This window comes from Alternaria atra, assembly GCF_907166805.1.
Source record: "Alternaria atra isolate CS162 genome assembly, contig: 21, whole genome shotgun sequence".
Taxonomy (NCBI): Eukaryota; Fungi; Ascomycota; class Dothideomycetes; order Pleosporales; family Pleosporaceae; genus Alternaria; species Alternaria atra.
This window is the reverse complement of record NW_025091319.1, coordinates 2,376,850-2,393,906: the sequence shown is the minus strand read 5'-3', so window position 1 is coordinate 2,393,906 and position 17,057 is coordinate 2,376,850. Positions and strand designations below refer to the sequence as shown.

The following is a 17,057-nucleotide window of genomic DNA, read 5'->3' as shown; positions in this document are numbered from 1 at the left end:
TATACAACACTGGCTTTGCAAGAAATGAGAAGGCCGTGATCTTGAACATTGTTTTCCTCGGTTATTAGCATTTATCTGTATGCTGAGTGTGGAAATGCACGCAGGTAAGGAAGAATGGAGTTCTTCTCATGAGAAGTTGGTGAGGTATTGGATGTCGGCTCTAGTGCTGTCGGCTCACAGATGGCAGGCGCGCAACGCCGCCAAGCCCCACTAGCGCACTATTGGCGGATCAAGCGAGTCGAAATTCGATGCCCACCACTCCAAGGACTGACTTCAGTATTCATCGACAGCGACTACGAACTTTGACGCCCAACCCTCCTTCTCCCTCCCACACCGACAACCGCAATCATGTCTGACAACGGAGAAATCGAGGTCGAGAACCCCACCGGTATCAACATCCTTCCCAAGGATGTCACCGACGAGCAGGGCAGCGTTAAGCTGTTCAACAAGGCAGGCGCATTACGATTCCCGCTCACACACGCAAAACTAACAGTTCGCAGTGGTCCTACGAGGAGGTCGAGGTCCGCGACATCTCATTGACGTACGTTTCCCCCACGATATCGCGCCGCATACCTACATAAAGGGACAATGGTGGCATTGGATACTTTGTATTGCGCTGCGAGACCTTCGGCTAACTGAAGCCGCAGCGACTACATCCAGATCCGCTCGCCTGTCTACATCTCACACTCCGCCGGCCGATATGCCGTCAAGCGGTTCAGGAAGGCCCAGTGCCCCATCATCGAGCGTCTCACCAACTCGCTCATGATGAACGGCCGCAACAACGGAAAGAAGCTCATGGCTGTCCGTATCGTTGCTCACGCTTTCGAGATCGTACGTCTACAAGTCGCCAGAATTTCGGACCGCGAAAGTGGCACGGAATGCGCGTAAGGAGAAGGCTGACAATTGCAGATCCACATCATGACCGACCAGAACCCCATCCAGGTCGCCGTCGATGCCATCGTCAACTGCGGTCCCCGTGAAGACTCCACCCGTATCGGTTCCGCCGGTACCGTCCGTCGCCAGGCCGTCGATGTTTCTCCCCTCCGCCGTGTCAACCAGGGTATCTCCCTCCTCACCATCGGTGCCCGTGAGGCCTCTTTCCGCAACGTCAAGAGCATTGCCGAGTGCCTTGCTGAGGAGCTGATCAACGCTGCCAAGGGAAGCAGCAACTCGTACGCCATCAAGAAGAAGGATGAGCTCGAGCGTGTCGCCAAGTCCAACCGATAAGGGCGTGCGTTCTGTGTATGGGTGTGCATGGTGTCTCTGGGAGGAGTTCTTTCGAATGGCTGTTCTGGTCGTATTTTGATCGGACGGGATGAGGGATCTTATGCATGGCATGGCTTTCCTAGGCGAATAAGACCTCTTTCATGGTTGCATGACAAAAATGGACAATACGATACCACGTTCAAATGAGCAGTTGCTGCGTGCGAGGTGATGTTGATGGCCACAGACTGGCTGAAAAGAGACCAGAGTCGCTGTTGGAAGGAAGCTCCATAGCAGTGAATAATCACTCCATCGGCGAAGCCATAGCGCCTGCTGTGCACATCATCTTGAGAGACTTCAACGTACTATTCAAATTCATGTATGGGTATCTTATATCTGCACTCTCTGTATGTATATCGTGCTCAAACGTCAGGTATGCATCTAAGCGGCCGCCCTCCCTAGGACCGCCCTCTCTAGTATCCCTCCAAACTCTTCGAATCCGACTTTACCACCATTCCTCTCCCCAAGTTGCTCGGCCTCTGCATAAGCTCTCGCCATAACATCCTCGTCGATCCTAACAAGCCAATCCCGCCCCGTAATCATAACATGCCCCCCTTCCTTCTGCAACTGCTGCATAAGCCCACTCGCCCTGATCAATCTTTCAACCCAGACCCTATCCTTACCCTCCTTCCACGCCGCATCCACAAGATCCACGGCCCCTATTTCCCTCATCTTCTCCTTCACAAACGTAACCACCCGTTCCCTCCTCTCAGCCTCCAAACCCGCTTCCCGCTTCTCCTCTGCCTTCCGTTCCTCCCGTTCTTGTCTCGCTCTTTCCCGAATTTCTTCTTCTACAGCTGCTCGTCGAGCCTTTTCCGCTGCAGAAGCTGCTTCACGTTCCTCGCGGCCTTCGGCTTCTTGGAGGCGCCTCATCTCTGCCTCGGAACGGAGCCATTCGTTGTAGGCGCGTTGTTGGTCTTTTCGGGCGAGTGATTTAGCTTTTTTGGTACCGACTACGCGTTGCGTTGGGGGCGGGCGGTTTGCGTTGTGTTGTGGTGGGGGTTTGCGGGGCCGGGGGCGAAGGCATCGTCGGGGAGTTGGGCTTCTTGTGCTTCGTGGTTGCGTTGTTGAGCATGGTGTGGTTCGGGGAGATCTTCGACGTGGGCTTGGTGGGGTGGTGGAGTGGGTGCTCGGGGTGGTCGCGCGGGTTCTGTGCCGTCGTCTTGAAGGACCAAACGTTCGTCTAGAGGGAGTTGTTCACCTTGTTCTTGTTCTCGTGTATCGCCTCGGTTTCTGGTCGCTTGCTCGACCGGGCGATTCGTGTCCTCATTGTCTTCTCTTTGGCCTGATCCTGTCTCTGCTGCTTGCCGTTGCGCATTGTACCATTCGCCTATTTGTGGGGCGAAATATAACGTTCCGCATAGGACGGCTGTATGAAAGAGGTCTTGCGACAACGGCGTGTCGGATCGCGTGAATGGCAACAGGAGATTGAGGATCGTAAAAGGAAGGGAGAATATGGCCCCCATCGTGTCGTACGTTTGTGTTTGTGTGGTTGGGGTTTACGAGTTGGTGGAGTGTATTGAACAACAAAGCGAGGTGGGGTTTTTTGCGCGCGGTGGTTGTTCGGTAGCAGTTGACAGCCGCTAGCGGTCCATATAAGGAGAGGAGGACGGTTCCGATACTCGAACAGACCGTTGTTTGTTCGGAAGCAATGATGGTCGTGGCGTTGAAGATGTGACTTGGGTGAAAGACAATCTCGAGTTCCAAATTGATGATGCAACTGCCAAAGCCCGCCGTAGGGCTGAGCGCTAGTACTGCGTTCGTGCTAATCTGCATCTGGGGCGATTATGCGACAAGGGTGTCCTTCAACATTGAACGATGCCTGCAACATCTACGCAATGTGAGTTTGGACACTCATACATGCCCGCCTTTCCGCCATGTCCGTATGGTCTATCTGGCCTCACGACTTACGGAGACCGAGACCGATATCTGCGAAATCCTGCATGTCTTTCAGTAAGGGGGAGTCAACAGCACAGCCACCAAATATCTGTGACTGGAGAACGTGTCCTTGGCATCGTTTGGCATGTTGGGGAAAGATTGCTTACGGCCGTTACAAACGGCATCGGAAGCCGTGTTCGTCCTTGTTTCTGCATCAGCAAATGAACAATGTTTCTGTTGTTTACGATACGTACGTAAAGTATGTGCCGATTGCCGGCCGGCGCACGAGGCTCTCCTGAACGTGTGTGACGACGCTGAGCCTGGGAATTTCCCACAGGTCTTTATATATATCTATTTCAGAAGGAATTTCTAATCATTCCAATAACTTTGCTTCTTATTTCGACGTGGCTTCATCCAGTCGGCTCATTGCATCTTTTTGGTTACGCTTGCCTGACTAGCGTCATCGCCACTGGCCTAGCCGTACTGTTAGGCCAAACCTACTTTGTACAACCCTTACATCTTCCTCTTAAGCTATTATAAAGCACCTTACTGCTGTGTTACCGCCCACGTCCCGCGCAGCTGGAAAACCGATCGCCAACATGGTCGCAACAACGGATATCTGGCCCAACACGGCAGGCTTCGATACAGACTACGAGGAGCATGAACCTGTCGAACTCTCCGTTAAAGGTACTATCCCACGCTATGCGGCAGGCGTACTTTACCGGACAGGGCCACTCGGCTACAAGGCGAAGACAGATGATGGAAAGATCTGGGCAGCAAAACATTGGTTTGATGGGTTCTCATGCGTGCATCGCTTCCAGGTAGACTTCCAGGACGCCAACGGCCCAGCAAAAGTTACATACCGCTCTCGACGCACAGTTGATGAGTATCTCGAGACCGTTCGCAGAACTGGCAGGCTTGACAGCACAACATTCGCATCAAAGCGTGATCCATGTGAAAGCTTCTTCAGAAAACTCATGAGTATGTTCGTATCAACACCTAGCGAACGTAACGTTGGCGTTACACTGTCTATCAACATGCCCGGAAGCGACAAACTCTCCGACGGCACGAAGCCCAGGGCGAATGGACACACTGGCGGGATAGAAACTCTACATGCCCGAACAGATTCCGCAGCGATCAAAGAGATCGACCCAGAGACTTTAGAGCCGCGAGGTTACGCTTCGCAAGAATCTCTCCATCCAGAGTTGAAAGGGCCCTTCTCCGCCGCTCACGCCAAGTCCGATCCTAGGACAGGTGATATGTACAACTTCAATCTCGACTTTGGATACAAAAGTACCTACCGCATTTTCCGCGTCTCAGCATCCTCGGGCGAGACACAGGTGCTTGCCACATTCCATGGCACGCCCGCATATATCCACTCACTGTTTCTGTCAGAAAACTATGTCATACTTTGTGTCTGGAACAGTCATATCACATGGAGTGGCCTTTCACTCATGTACAACAAGAACGTCGTCGATTCTATCGCACCCTTCGACTCAAACTCCAAAGCCACATGGTACGTCATCGATCGTAGACACGGCAAAGGACTTGTAGCAACCTACGAGAGCGACCCTTTCTTCTGCTTCCACAGTATCAACGCCTGGGAAGAGCCGTCAGCCTATGATCCCAGCAAAACAGACATCATCACCGAGCTTAGCATGTTTGAAAATCTAGACGTCATCAAGCGCTTCTACTACGATAACGTTATCTCTTCCATCGACACACCAGACTACCAGGGCGAGAAGCGCATTACCTGCCTGCCGATGCAAGCGCAGTTCCGCCTTCCTAGTGTTGATGCTGGTGTCTCTACTCCAATGCCCGCTGAACTTGTCTTCCAGGCTGAGAAGTTCAAGTCAATGGAATTACCTACCCTTAACCCCGCATATCTGACAAGACCTCACCGCTATACGTATGGATGTGCCGACCGTCTCAAATCCTCGTTCTTTGACGGCCTTGTCAAGTTCGACAACAAGACCCAGGAAGTTATCTTCTGGGAACAAGAGGGTCATACGTCTGGCGAAGCCATCTTCGTCGCTGATCCCGAAGGCGTGGAGGAAGACGATGGTGTGCTGTTGAGTGTGGTTCTGGATGGATATGCGGAGAAGAGCTACTTGCTCGTGCTCAGTGCGAAAGATCTGAAGGAGGTTGGAAGGGCGGAGATGGACGGACCGATGAGTTTTGGGTTTCATGGGACGTTCAAGGAGTCGAACAAAATGTATAGAGGTGATGTGTGAGCTGCAGATGTACACGGCACCGGCGGTGCATCATCTGGTCCTGGATTCCACTAGCTACTTTCTCACGAGAACAAATTTCGGTTATCATCTCATTGATTCTATTCGAGTTGTAACCGGTACTAATGCGCCCTCCATTTTCATGACCCAATATCTCTTCTATCCAGCTCTCTGGTCAGTCTTGAAGAACAATTCCCTGAATTCAGCCTCTCTCGATCCAGGATTTACCATCCTCTCTCATAGAACTTTCCGTAAGATAGTCCGTCTCCTCTCTTTGAACGGTCTGATGGGCCTTCCATCTTGTGTTTCCGGGCTCGAGGAACGACACCCAGAGCTGCTAGTGACATAACTTGTGTTTCCTCCAGCCATAGATAGGTAAGGCAATTATTTAGCCACTTCGACTCTCCACCCCGCGAAGTGGAGGCTCATCAGCGAAATCATGTTCAACGTCCGAGCTTCTATGGTTATAGAAGCCAGGCTACGAGCTTGTTCGTATCCATGCTGTATCTTGGAAGGTCTTACAAAAGTGAAAAGGGAATCTGAGAAAGATTCTCAGCCGTGCTTATCAGTTTTCACTTACGTTGTGAGGGTAAGTTCTTCTTACTACGATGGTCCATCTGTCTTTCTCAATATCAACCACACCACTTAAAATCTACTCCCAACGTGTACTCCCAGTGTGCAACTCTCCAGCTGAACTAAGCTTCGACTTCACACGGCATGCCCAACGACATGACAACTAGCCCGAGCCTCGACGCATTCTTTAATGAGAGCGTTGATGACCTTCAAGATGACCACTATGTCATGCATGGCACCGAGTGCGACATTTGCGGCGCCTCTGAGAAGGTTGATTTGATAGAGATCGTCAAGCAAGCGTCGTACGTTTCAGGCACAGCCCTAGTCCAAACCAAGGTCTGTCAGCTGCCCCACGTTTTCCACAAGCTTTGCCTATACACTTGGCTGCACACAAAGCTTCACAAGAATGAAGACGCGACCTGCCCTATGTGCCGCACCAAATTCATCCTGAGTGCACGCTCTGGAGAGATGAAGGTATATCTGGAGCAATTACAATCGCTCGTTGGAAGATACAACACCGTGATTGAGGAGTCGGCGCTCCAAATGGATCAAATCGGGGCAGCGATCAAGCGAGCGAAGCAAGAACACGACGATTCGACCGACGAAGTAAAGAAACTCGAACTGCTCAACAAGTGAAGGGCCCTGATCCCGGCGCGGCGCGTAGCCATAAACACCAACGCACTGGCGCAGCAAGACCTAGTCGAATGTCTGGACGCTATTAGACGGGTAGAGGCAAGGGTTGCAATGAGTGATTAGAGTTCGCCTAGGTGATACTCGTATTTGACAACGATGCAAGTGACGCTAAGCAGGAAACACCTCCCGTGAGTACTTCTAGGCTTTACTATTAGCTGACTGAGCTTGTTGAAGTGGCTGAGAATGATCGTTACGCCAGGCGTGCTTTTGGGCAGAGGTCCTTGCTACGAGTCCGTCTAACGACTCTCCTATGCGAGACTCAACTAGTTAGCCCTAGAAGAAATGAATTCTTCATTTCCACTTGGTCATGTCTTGACGTGCTTGTGATTGTCTGGTGTCCTTGGCAGCGTCCTCGAGACTCGTGTATTCCGAAGTATCCCGATTCGAGCCTCGCCGATCATCTCCGAAAATCCGAGTTGTACCCGATTTGCCACAGACTCCCTAATTCGTTCCAGCTGAATCGAGAAAGTCGAGTTTTTGACCAATCATGGTAAACAGAATCTTGAAAATGCATGATTCCAGTGGGTCTTTTGTATCGATAAATGCAGTCTATTTGGATGAGGCTCTTCGGCGATGACTCGGCCGTACAATTGTTGGGACCGATGAGTTTCGACTTTGCAACAAGACGAGTATATATTGAGGCGGTACTCAGCAGCCTGAAGGAAACTATTCATCAAGCAAGCAAACATTAGCAATCGTCACTTCTCTCTCGCCACACTTACGAATTTCCAATTCGCCTGAACATCCAATCTTACACTCAATTGTACTCTCAACATGGTCGCGCAAACCTCCAAGCCATCAAGTCGCAGCTCTTCTGTAACAGCGCCAGTCGAGCGCTCCTCGTCAAGCCAACATCATGCGCTTGCGACTTCTTCCTCTTTGAGGGCGGCGCTCAAGAAGCCCTTCCAGGGTTGGTCCAAGGAACTCCTTCGCGCAAGAGATAACGACGATGATGACTACAACTTCTCGAGTGGTATGCGCCGTGGCGCTCAGTACTACCAAGACGAGGCCTGAAATGACCGCAAATGAGACGGCTCTCGACTGATGGAGGAGAAGACGGATGCTACTACCAAGGTCTCCCTGACGACTTTGAGCCTGTGCGCATCGACCGAGTAGTGACGGCAGATGGTCATCGTAGAAACAACGATGAACGGTCTGAGGACGGGGTCGAATAGGGGGTTTGGTGTATTGGGCTGGCGAGCTTGTTTTACCCGGATAACATGGCTGACGTGGTTGAGTGGCACAGGATCGGCGTCTGTATTGTGTTATATTGCTTCTTTGAGCGCGATACCCCTAGCTGTGTTGTAATTTGAACATTTCTTTGGTAATCGTCTTCGTGCTACAACGGCCATTATCGTGCTGAAAACTTGTATGTTGTGTAACGATACTCGCGAGGCTGTGGAGAAACTTGCCGAGCTCCCACATTCTTGTTATGTCAGCGGCGCTTGGCATGTCCGCTTTCTTCCCGTGCCTGTTTGCATGCTCACGTCTGCGAAATTTCTCCCTCATCGCGCCCTCGGAATCTACGACCCACCCGAACGCCCGGAGTCTGCATAGGGCTGGCATGTGGGATCTCGCTTGCCAGCTCGCTGAAATCCATATGACTGGCTCAGAGAGCGCCGCCCGAAACACGCTTGGGCCCAAGATGCAAGCCACAAAGTTCGCCTGCCTGTCAAATCTTTGCGCGCGAAGTCTAAACATCTAATTACCACCGTTACACCAAGACGACAAACACAGAAACAAGTACTGAGCACACGAAGCTTGAGTCAGTAGGACTACGTTGCAGATCGAGTGTGAGAGCTTGAGAGCGTTATCTTGTGGCTCTGTGCGTGCCTCACGGCTTATCGACGTCACTCTGCAGCATGCTCTGCTCCACCCGAACGACTATGCGGAGGATTTACGAGCAATTTCTTTTAGGCAACAGTCGCGTAAATAGACCACAGCTAGACCATATCAGATACCGGTGTGCCTGGAACAGCGGCTCATATAGTTTTCAGGGGCCAGCGCGGGTTAGGCCTCCCGCATCATGCGCTGTCAGGTTAAGCGATCAGTCTCCAAATCCTCCCAATAAGTAGACTGGATATCCCATACTCGTCGAGTCTTCTTGTCATCGTCAAGCATCACTCGTTACTGTCTGTCGTTCCTTACAACATTTCCAAGACTTAAACTTAATATATCATTACACAGCACTTTCACTCTTCTCAATACCAACAGCACAATGTCTAAGCTTTTATCCTTGGCGCTTTTCGCCTCATCCGCTGCGGCCATAACAACCGAATCATTCTGGATGCCAGGTCTGGAGAATAACGATATGCAATACGAAGCCTCCCTTGTCAACGCTGACAACGGCCGCACAACCCTGTCTTTGGACATACAAGCTGCTACTATGGAGGATTCACTGGTGAGTAGCAATGAGTTCAACTCTATCGACCACATTCACTGATTTACTGCGATTAGGCGGATGTTCCCGCAACGATTACTGTCGGAGGTAACACCTACTACGGATTCGAAGCATCAGCTTCTGCTTATGGCGTCACTGTTGCCATTCTGGGTGAGTGCTCACGTCAGAACACCGACGAGGCCGAAGCGACTTGCACCATGACTACAAAGGGTCTCGAAGATGCGATGAGCTCTGTATGCGCCGACCCCGACTATGCCTCTGACCTATGCCCTGATGGCGCGGACGCCGCTCTTTCAATGTCTACGGTTCTTCCTGAGGGCTACTTCAACATGATTCCTGTCGTCGTTACCAACGTCGATCATCCGCTTCCTAGTGCGTCCGCGGCCGCATCAGTGTCCGCTGGCAGCGCTTCTGTCACAGCGTCCCGCTCCACCATCACCTCCGTTGTTTCTGAATCCGCCACTGCCACCGCTTCCGACTCAGAGGCTGCTGCCAGCTCCGGACCTTCTGCAACTTCCAGCTCTCTCGAGCAAGCCACTGGTGCTGCCCAGATGATCCAAGTCCCAGCATTGGCCGGTCTTGGTGCCGCTGTTGCTGCTTTCTTCTTGTAGAGATTTAGGAGCGAGACTTTTACCTCCTGCCGTACAACCCAAACAAGTTTTGACTTAGCGAATACCCTATACATACTTACGCATCGTCGCTTAACAAACATTTCCATAATACCATTATGATCATATCTTTGCTTGTTGTATTGCCCTATCAAGAGACTCAATGAAGAGATGGCTAAGGCTATCTTTCTAAGCATACCATTCTCCCTCCCTTCTTGCCAAAGCAACTTCTTCCTTTATCATCCGTCATGACTCTTCCACAGTACACATGTCCTTCACAGTCCTCCCTCTTGCACCACCATCTTGTCACGTCTCCACCCTTCTCTAGAAAGTAACAACCTTGTTCACACAACCGTCTCTTCCGAACATGCGCACACCTCATTTCGGCCGGAAACCATGCACTCTTGATGGCAACGGCCTTGGTGGCCAGAACATCGATGTCTTTGAGTTCGAAAAGATCAAAGTTGGAGTTGCTGTTTGATTCGGGTAGCTTGTGTCCATCGATCTTCCCTGGGTGAGTAGATGGCTTGTTCGTGAATATGCTGGGCAACCAGCGTGGCGGCGGTCTAGGTGGGACCATGACTGTCAGGGTATAGCGTGTAGTGTTCGGCTCTGTCTCGCCTAAAGGGTCAAAGTAAGGTACCGACATCTTCAACCTCGCGCTGTGGGCTTGGCTCAGCCAATTTCAGATATAGGTAAGCAGCCGATGCATGCCTGAGGCTCGCACGAAGTAGAGCAGCGCCGTATCAGGAGACTTGGTACGAGAAGTGAGAAGGAAAAAGCGGCTGAGCTCGTGTGTGCGCCTGATGAACAAAGACTTTGTGACATCAGTATTCGCGCGTGACGCTCGGTGTGAAGGGGGCTATGGGAGACAAACGAAATCGTTGTGTAAGACAATCACCAATGCTTGATTGGCAGTGACGGTGATGCGCTAATACTACCGTGAATATTTCGGCCTGCCCACCCACAGCATATATGAAATCGAGTTGCATAGTCACTCGCAACTATTCGTCCTCTTAATCCCATCTGCCCTCATCTGCTCCCTAAGATACTCATAATACCCCTCAATACACCTCATCCTCTCTGTCGGCCCCAGATAGACCAACCCGCCATTCTTGCACCATCCCTCCCAAATCTTGGGTCGTCCTCTTTTCTCCCTTCGCACTATCTCTCCTCCAATCTCCACCTCTTCATTCTCCATGATACTACCAGCAGCCCATTCCATCACGTAGTGCACCTCTAGGTGTTTCGCGGTGCATTCGTTTCCAGACGCGAGACAGCTGCAGCGGAGTTGTTCAGGAACCTTGTCGCAGTCGACATCGAATGTGATTCTCTCTTCGATACCGAGCAGGTCAGCGTGTGAGAAGTTGGAGTCGGAGCGGTACTGTTGTGATGTTGTAGGTGCAACTAGCGCGGTGATGCGGAAAGTGGATGATGGTGACTTTTCCCACGTGAAGAAGGCGACGACTTTGCTGAACATGGTTAATATGGTTGACATGGTGGATGCCATGTTGTTGTGGATGTGGCTCGGATGCATTCGTGGAACGGACGCAATTCTTGTATACGAGGAATTTGGAGACAGTTCTCTTGGGACATGATCGATGAGAAGTACGTCTGCTTTATTGATGAACATTATGCATCGATTCACTGATATCGATAACCATGGTTCCAATCTTTTCCCATGGCGGTGAGCCACTCACAAGTTTGGTAATACAACTTACTTTTACAAATTGCTACCTGCCAATAGGAGAATCGCAACTGCAATGGTACATTCTCCCGACGAGAAGCCGGCCCTATTGAATAATTCCCACATCGCATGTGCTGCAATAAGTACATACCTGTTAGGTAAGCTGAGATTCACTGTTAGTGCGTTCGGAAGGTACTTGCTTATACCAACAACAGCGGAAGTCGAGGTGAATTGTATTTGAGTCATCATATTGTATTGGTAACAAAGAAAGGCGTCAACACAGCTCCTTTTGAACCACAGCAGCCGCGCATCAATAGAAATTCGACTGAATTATCTCCTACAAAATTGATCACCATATTTTCACACGCGCAAACAGCTGGATGACCGAAGGCATGCCTGATAATGCACTAGGATCATGCTAGATGCCAAGAGAAGAACATCCGTATCATGTCCCAGAAGGTAACTCGCCATACCGCGCGCTAGAGTCTGTGGCGAACCTCCCTCTGTTGATATCGGAGCAATAGATTACCAGATCAACATCTTGTGAATGCGCTGAGTTGTTTTGGCTTGAACAGATGGTAGTGATGAAGATATCGTGAGGTTTGCTGCGCGGTTGTAGATACCTCGTTGTTGATATACTAGGCCCGTTGTAGCTAGCACCGAGCCCCGGTCTGTACCACCATAATCTGCAGTCGCTGCTGCAGATGCCATGCAAGCCTGTATTGGCTTTTTTCAATATAAGTACCCCGCCCTAATAAGGAATGTCTTCGTCATTCTCTTCAAATTGCTTTTTTTCGAACCTTGTTTTAGAATTTGCGGATATGGATCGGAAGCACGCCGGTGAGATAACGAGAGTTGACCCGCGACACGACGACACAAATCCGAATGAGTCGACACGCCGCCGGGAAAGAAGGCTGTTGATCAAGGTAGATCTCTGCGTCCTACCCACAGTCATTTTGCTCTACCTTATGTGTTTCATTGATCGTACAAACATTGGTAACTCCGTCGCGCGGATAACTCGTCCGTACCAATCGACTGACGACAACAGGTAATGCCCGTCTCGCTGGTTTAGAAAAGGATCTCAAGCTTGAAGGCTACGACTACAACGTCCTATTGTCTGTGTTTTATGTGTCTTATATCGTCTTCGAGATACCAGCGGCGCTCTGCTGCAAGTTGATTGGTATGCTTCATGACGACAGTCCTTAACTGGCATCTGATCTAAGGACAGGTCCCGGTTGGTTCCTGCCACTCACCTCGCTCGGCTTTGGCGCTATGTCCTTAGCGACAGCCTTCGTACAAACCCGCGCGCAGGCATGTGCTGTTCGATTCCTACTGGGTGTCTTCGAGACTGGCGTAATGCCTGGATGTGCTTACTACCTCTCACGATGGTATAAGAGGTCTGAGTTGACGTTTCGGCTTGGGCTATGGATAAGCATGGCTCCACTCTCTGGAGCTTTTGGTGGCCTGATCGCTTCGGCTATCCTCAAGTTGAACTCTGTCGGTTCGCTCCACGGTTGGCAAATGTAAACAAACCCCTTTAATGCTACGAGTCGCCGAATAACAAGCAACAGGATCTTTGCCGTCGAAGGCATCGTTACCATTGCTCTTGCTTTGGTGGCCTTTGTCACACTGACCGACCGTCCAGAAACCGCACGCTGGATGACCGAAGAAGAAGTGCGAATAATAATCGACAGGGTCAGGTCCGAGCGTCTCGGTCAGGCTGAACTGCTCGATAGCATCGATACCTCGAGGCTTAAGCGCGGCTTCTCCAATCCCGTCACGCTTGCAATATCGATAATCTTTCTGCTGGACAGTATCACTGTCTTAGCTATTTCGTTCTTCTTGCCAACCATCATTCGCACCATCTATCCGGGTCGGACTGTCGTCCAACAACAACTCTTGACGGTTCCGCCGTACATTGTCGGTGTGGTTTGCACTATCCTGATCACAGCTGTAAGCTGGCGAATGAACTTCCGTCAGACGCTGATTGCACTTACGGGGTTATTTGTGGCTGCTGGGTACGCGATCTTCCTCGCGACCATGAACGCGAGTGTGCGGTACGCGGCTGTTTTCCTTTGCGCGTCAACTTGTTTCTCGTTGGGCGCAATGACGAACGCTCAAGTTAGCGCAAACGTGCTATCCGACTCCGCACGAAGCATTGCAATTGGGACAAACGTCTTCTTTGGATACGTCGGCGCCCTTATCGCGACTTGGACGTATCTACCTGGTGACTCTCCCCGTTATGCAATTGGCAACGGTATTAATCTGGGTTGTGCTGTAACATGGACCATCCTCGCGATTTGTACTAAGTTTTGGATGACACATGATAACAAGAAGAGGGATAAGAAGGAGGCAGAAGCGCAGAGAGAGCTCGCATCATTCCTGGTAAATGAGGCGACCAACCTCGAGTGGAAGCACCCGGGCTGGCGATGGAAGCCGTGATTGCCCTAGGTTCTCATTGAAAGCGTAGAGGACACTCGATGTTCGAGACGTAGGCCCTCTGTCGTGAAAGGGTTTGTAGTCGTCGAACTTCGACAGGAAATCAGGAACTCAAACGACCAAATTGATCAACAGCACAGATAGCCCAACTTCCGTCTTCACAGCGAAGCCTCAGTCTAAGATCGAAGGCTACTTTCATTCTCTTGTTATGAGCTAGCTGCTACAATTGATATCGGGGTTCACACGATGGAGAGCAGTGAAGTTGCAAACTTACATGCCTTTGTTCGTTCACAATCGCTCGTTCACTGCAAACCAATTCACCCACCTGATGCATATCCGCCAACATGTCTACTAACTACAAGCCCTTAGCATCAGATCGCTCGACTCAGTTTCTACCGACTTGCACACCCCGGTCAAGTAGGCATGGAAAACTTCCTCAATACGCAACTGCATCCCTCAGACGCCTGCAACATCTGTACTGACCACTTTAGTGCGACCCACCATCCTGTGGCACTTCCCTGCAAGCATATATTCGGTCATGAGTGCATCAAGAGATGGCTCAAAGGCGGTAGGGGAAACACAAATGCCTGCCCAACTTGCCGTTATGTAGTGGTCCCCAAGCTGAACCGACACGGATCCTTCGATGTGGCCTCTAACTGGCAAGCATTATGCGACCAACCGCCCGAGCGCCTTAATACGTTCATGATGAAGATATGGTCTGGCTTGCATATACTCTGGCAGCAGAAACCCACCGGTGCCTTCACAGTAACTTCCGTCCTTGATCAAGCCATTATCCCTGCCCTCATCAACACAGCACTCTGTACCAACGCGCCGGAGGATCAGAGGCAAGATTCTCTTCTGGACTGTTATAATCTCGTTGCTGCATCCTGGGACTCCATGGGTCGCCCAGATATAGCGACTGGTCTTGCAATCCCGCTGGTTCGACTTGCGCGTTTGATAGCCAGCGCAGGTGCTGTACTACCGAAATGGCTGACCACGAATCCGCGCGCAAACAGATTGATTTGGCGCGCGAATGCCTGCTTACCTATCGGAGAAGACGACATATCGTGGCGCTACATCATCGAAGCCTCTCAGCAAACCGAGTCGCCTTACTTTCCGTTGCTGCACCTCTACACCGTGCTCATCAGCCAGAGTATCGCACATTATCCTGCGCCACAGCCGTACCCTACCAAACGCCATGAGCTTACGGACTTAGTGGTTGAGCGCTGTTGTACGAGGATCGGTGGTGGTGGAGCTGCTTGGAAGGGCAAGCCGGGTGATGAACTCAAGGATATTTTGGTAGGAGTATACGACGAACTACGAAGGTATCAATTAGAAAAGGGCAAGATCAGTCTTCGAGGTCACGACAGAGAGGATGCGATTGTCAAAGGCATATGGGCACTCGCTAGCTGGGGCGGTGGACGAGGTAACACGCGCTGATGTCATCGCGTAGGTGGGGTCGAGGAGAGCCAGTCGAATGGTCTCAATTCTATGTGCTTTAACAGCTCAGCAATATTATAACGAGCTCAGATCAGACATAATTACACACTTTATATACAGATCCAAACAGACATCTATATTGTTGAAGGTTGCCGGCATGTCATGACTTTCGGGTGATGCCATGAGGACCGGCTAACAGCCGCTAACGTGCTCAAATGAGCTTGGCGGACTCGCTGACGCGTCGATTTCGCGACGCGGTTCTCTCTCTTTCTCTCCACGACGGGATAAATTTGTCCGCAACCCTTCACAGATTACGAATTTGCGCGACTGCGGTATGTTGTGATCATTATGTGCTCGAGAAGTGACAGCCACGATGGTGCTTTCTTCCAGCCATTGTTTTGTCAGTAGGAGTAACCCGCCTACAAGTGGCGCTTTTCAGCAAACCCGTTACAGTCTTAAAACTATGACCCGCGCTTGAGGTGTCAGACCGACAGGCACCTGACAGTGACACACAGTCGCATATTGCACCATAGACAATGGTGGATAATCAAGGTTGAGAGATATTCCAGCTTTCAATCAGTACCGTTGTGTCAAATAAGGATGCGATGCCACGGCCACACTTTACACAGAACTTGTGTCGATAGAGAATGCTTCTCAGTGAACATATGGCCGGACATGACTAATCCACCAGAACTACCTCTCAATTCTTTCGGAGGCAATTTACTTTGGTATTCAAGCTTTCGCATATTGACGCGCTTTGAGCGTGCCACTGAGAACCATCAATTTAGATGGAAACCCTGATCAAGGAACAATTATCCGGCATAACGCTACCATCGTCTCGGGACAACCGGCAGTCACATTAGCTGTAGACCTGGTGTATTCAATCACATATAACACCAACATGTTGTCGTCTTCGGACCACGGCCCTCCAAGAGCACATTTCTCGAAGAGAAATCTTGCTTCAGATCTTGCCAGAATGCAGATTCCGTTCCAGCTTCGGCTACCAATCGCGGTCGCAATCTTTGCTGCTACTACATCGTCAGCCGAGTGTACGCGTGAAGGTCTTCTCACAACCGCACAGTCATATCTAGCGGCGCAGACAGCGGGTAATCCTAGCACTCTCAGCCTCGCATCCACCAACTTCACATACCTCCAAAACAACAGGGCTTCCGACATTGCGACTGGTCTTCTCTCGATACCCTTCATTATTGATCTCAACCGCTCCACCGCCGATATCGCAGCATGCGCCAGCTACACAATGTGGATCAGCGCATCTGGAACCAAACCGCATGTCGTTGGCACACAGATCCGCCATACAGATAACGACACGTCGATCATCAGCTCCATCGACACTGTAGCCGCCACGACAGGCGACCTGTTCTTCGATGCTGCGAAGACCCTATCCTACATCCGCGCGGAAACCTGGTCCACCCTTCCAGCCTCCTCGCAGCCTTCTCGTGCTCTTCTCAAATCTATCGGCGATGCGTATCTCGACATGTGGACAAACGCTACTGCTGCCGACACTATTCCTTGGGGTACACGATGTGAAAGAGTAGAGGGAAGCATGTATACGAATCCCTGTGGAGGCAGTCTACCGCATGGAGGGAGTCAGAAGGTTAATGGAATGAGGCGGTATGTCATTGATGAGACAATTGGGAGCGTGCAAGTCAGTTGTCAGTTTGATAGCTTAGGGCCTTGGCCTGACAGTCACGAGATCAGAGTTGAGGAGGGGAAAGTTAGGTATGTGCACACTGTGACTGTGCTGAAGGGAGTCGGTTCTTGAGGTGGACTATGTCGATCCTCATCTGCTACGTTGTAGTTGTTTCATAAGATCTATTGATTAT

The 17,057-nt window shown here is 50.8% G+C and overlaps 10 protein-coding genes across 10 annotated transcripts; 8 read left to right on the top strand and 2 right to left on the bottom strand.

Annotated features, from left to right (window-relative positions):
• Positions 1 to 348: 348 nt before the first annotated feature.
• On the top strand, positions 349 to 1,227 carry ALTATR162_LOCUS1213 (uncharacterized protein; the record flags this gene model as incomplete). Its single annotated transcript, XM_043308808.1, has 4 exons — positions 349 to 450; positions 501 to 541; positions 648 to 831; positions 910 to 1,227. The coding sequence occupies 4 exons, from the start codon at positions 349 to 351 to the stop codon at positions 1,225 to 1,227; spliced, it is 645 nt and encodes a 214-aa protein (XP_043164743.1).
• Positions 1,228 to 1,644: 417 nt separating this feature from the next.
• Positions 1,645 to 2,136, bottom strand: ALTATR162_LOCUS1212 (uncharacterized protein; the record flags this gene model as incomplete). Its single annotated transcript, XM_043308807.1, has 1 exon — positions 1,645 to 2,136. The coding sequence occupies one exon, from the start codon at positions 2,134 to 2,136 to the stop codon at positions 1,645 to 1,647; it is 492 nt and encodes a 163-aa protein (XP_043164742.1).
• An 80-nt stretch (positions 2,137 to 2,216) lies between these two features.
• ALTATR162_LOCUS1211 (uncharacterized protein) lies at positions 2,217 to 2,729 on the bottom strand (the record flags this gene model as incomplete). The annotated part of the gene is made up of 1 exon (XM_043308806.1): positions 2,217 to 2,729. The coding sequence occupies one exon, from the start codon at positions 2,727 to 2,729 to the stop codon at positions 2,217 to 2,219; it is 513 nt and encodes a 170-aa protein (XP_043164741.1).
• A 1,011-nt stretch (positions 2,730 to 3,740) lies between these two features.
• Positions 3,741 to 5,375, top strand: ALTATR162_LOCUS1210 (uncharacterized protein; the record flags this gene model as incomplete). The annotated part of the gene is made up of 1 exon (XM_043308805.1): positions 3,741 to 5,375. The coding sequence occupies one exon, from the start codon at positions 3,741 to 3,743 to the stop codon at positions 5,373 to 5,375; it is 1,635 nt and encodes a 544-aa protein (XP_043164740.1).
• Positions 5,376 to 6,089: 714 nt separating this feature from the next.
• Positions 6,090 to 6,581, top strand: ALTATR162_LOCUS1209 (uncharacterized protein; the record flags this gene model as incomplete). The annotated part of the gene is made up of 1 exon (XM_043308804.1): positions 6,090 to 6,581. One exon carries the CDS (start codon positions 6,090 to 6,092, stop codon positions 6,579 to 6,581), a length of 492 nt encoding a protein of 163 aa, XP_043164739.1.
• An 831-nt stretch (positions 6,582 to 7,412) lies between these two features.
• ALTATR162_LOCUS1208 (uncharacterized protein) lies at positions 7,413 to 7,652 on the top strand (the record flags this gene model as incomplete). The annotated part of the gene is made up of 1 exon (XM_043308803.1): positions 7,413 to 7,652. The coding sequence occupies one exon, from the start codon at positions 7,413 to 7,415 to the stop codon at positions 7,650 to 7,652; it is 240 nt and encodes a 79-aa protein (XP_043164738.1).
• A 1,204-nt stretch (positions 7,653 to 8,856) lies between these two features.
• Positions 8,857 to 9,650, top strand: ALTATR162_LOCUS1207 (uncharacterized protein; the record flags this gene model as incomplete). The annotated part of the gene is made up of 2 exons (XM_043308802.1): positions 8,857 to 9,039; positions 9,096 to 9,650. The coding sequence occupies 2 exons, from the start codon at positions 8,857 to 8,859 to the stop codon at positions 9,648 to 9,650; spliced, it is 738 nt and encodes a 245-aa protein (XP_043164737.1).
• Positions 9,651 to 12,155: 2,505 nt separating this feature from the next.
• Positions 12,156 to 13,776, top strand: ALTATR162_LOCUS1206 (uncharacterized protein; the record flags this gene model as incomplete). The annotated part of the gene is made up of 4 exons (XM_043308801.1): positions 12,156 to 12,330; positions 12,383 to 12,514; positions 12,563 to 12,857; positions 12,906 to 13,776. The coding sequence occupies 4 exons, from the start codon at positions 12,156 to 12,158 to the stop codon at positions 13,774 to 13,776; spliced, it is 1,473 nt and encodes a 490-aa protein (XP_043164736.1).
• Positions 13,777 to 14,478: 702 nt separating this feature from the next.
• On the top strand, positions 14,479 to 15,213 carry ALTATR162_LOCUS1205 (uncharacterized protein; the record flags this gene model as incomplete). Its single annotated transcript, XM_043308800.1, has 1 exon — positions 14,479 to 15,213. One exon carries the CDS (start codon positions 14,479 to 14,481, stop codon positions 15,211 to 15,213), a length of 735 nt encoding a protein of 244 aa, XP_043164735.1.
• Positions 15,214 to 16,114: 901 nt separating this feature from the next.
• On the top strand, positions 16,115 to 16,996 carry ALTATR162_LOCUS1204 (uncharacterized protein; the record flags this gene model as incomplete). The annotated part of the gene is made up of 1 exon (XM_043308799.1): positions 16,115 to 16,996. The coding sequence occupies one exon, from the start codon at positions 16,115 to 16,117 to the stop codon at positions 16,994 to 16,996; it is 882 nt and encodes a 293-aa protein (XP_043164734.1).
• Between the last annotated feature and the right edge of the window lie 61 nt (positions 16,997 to 17,057).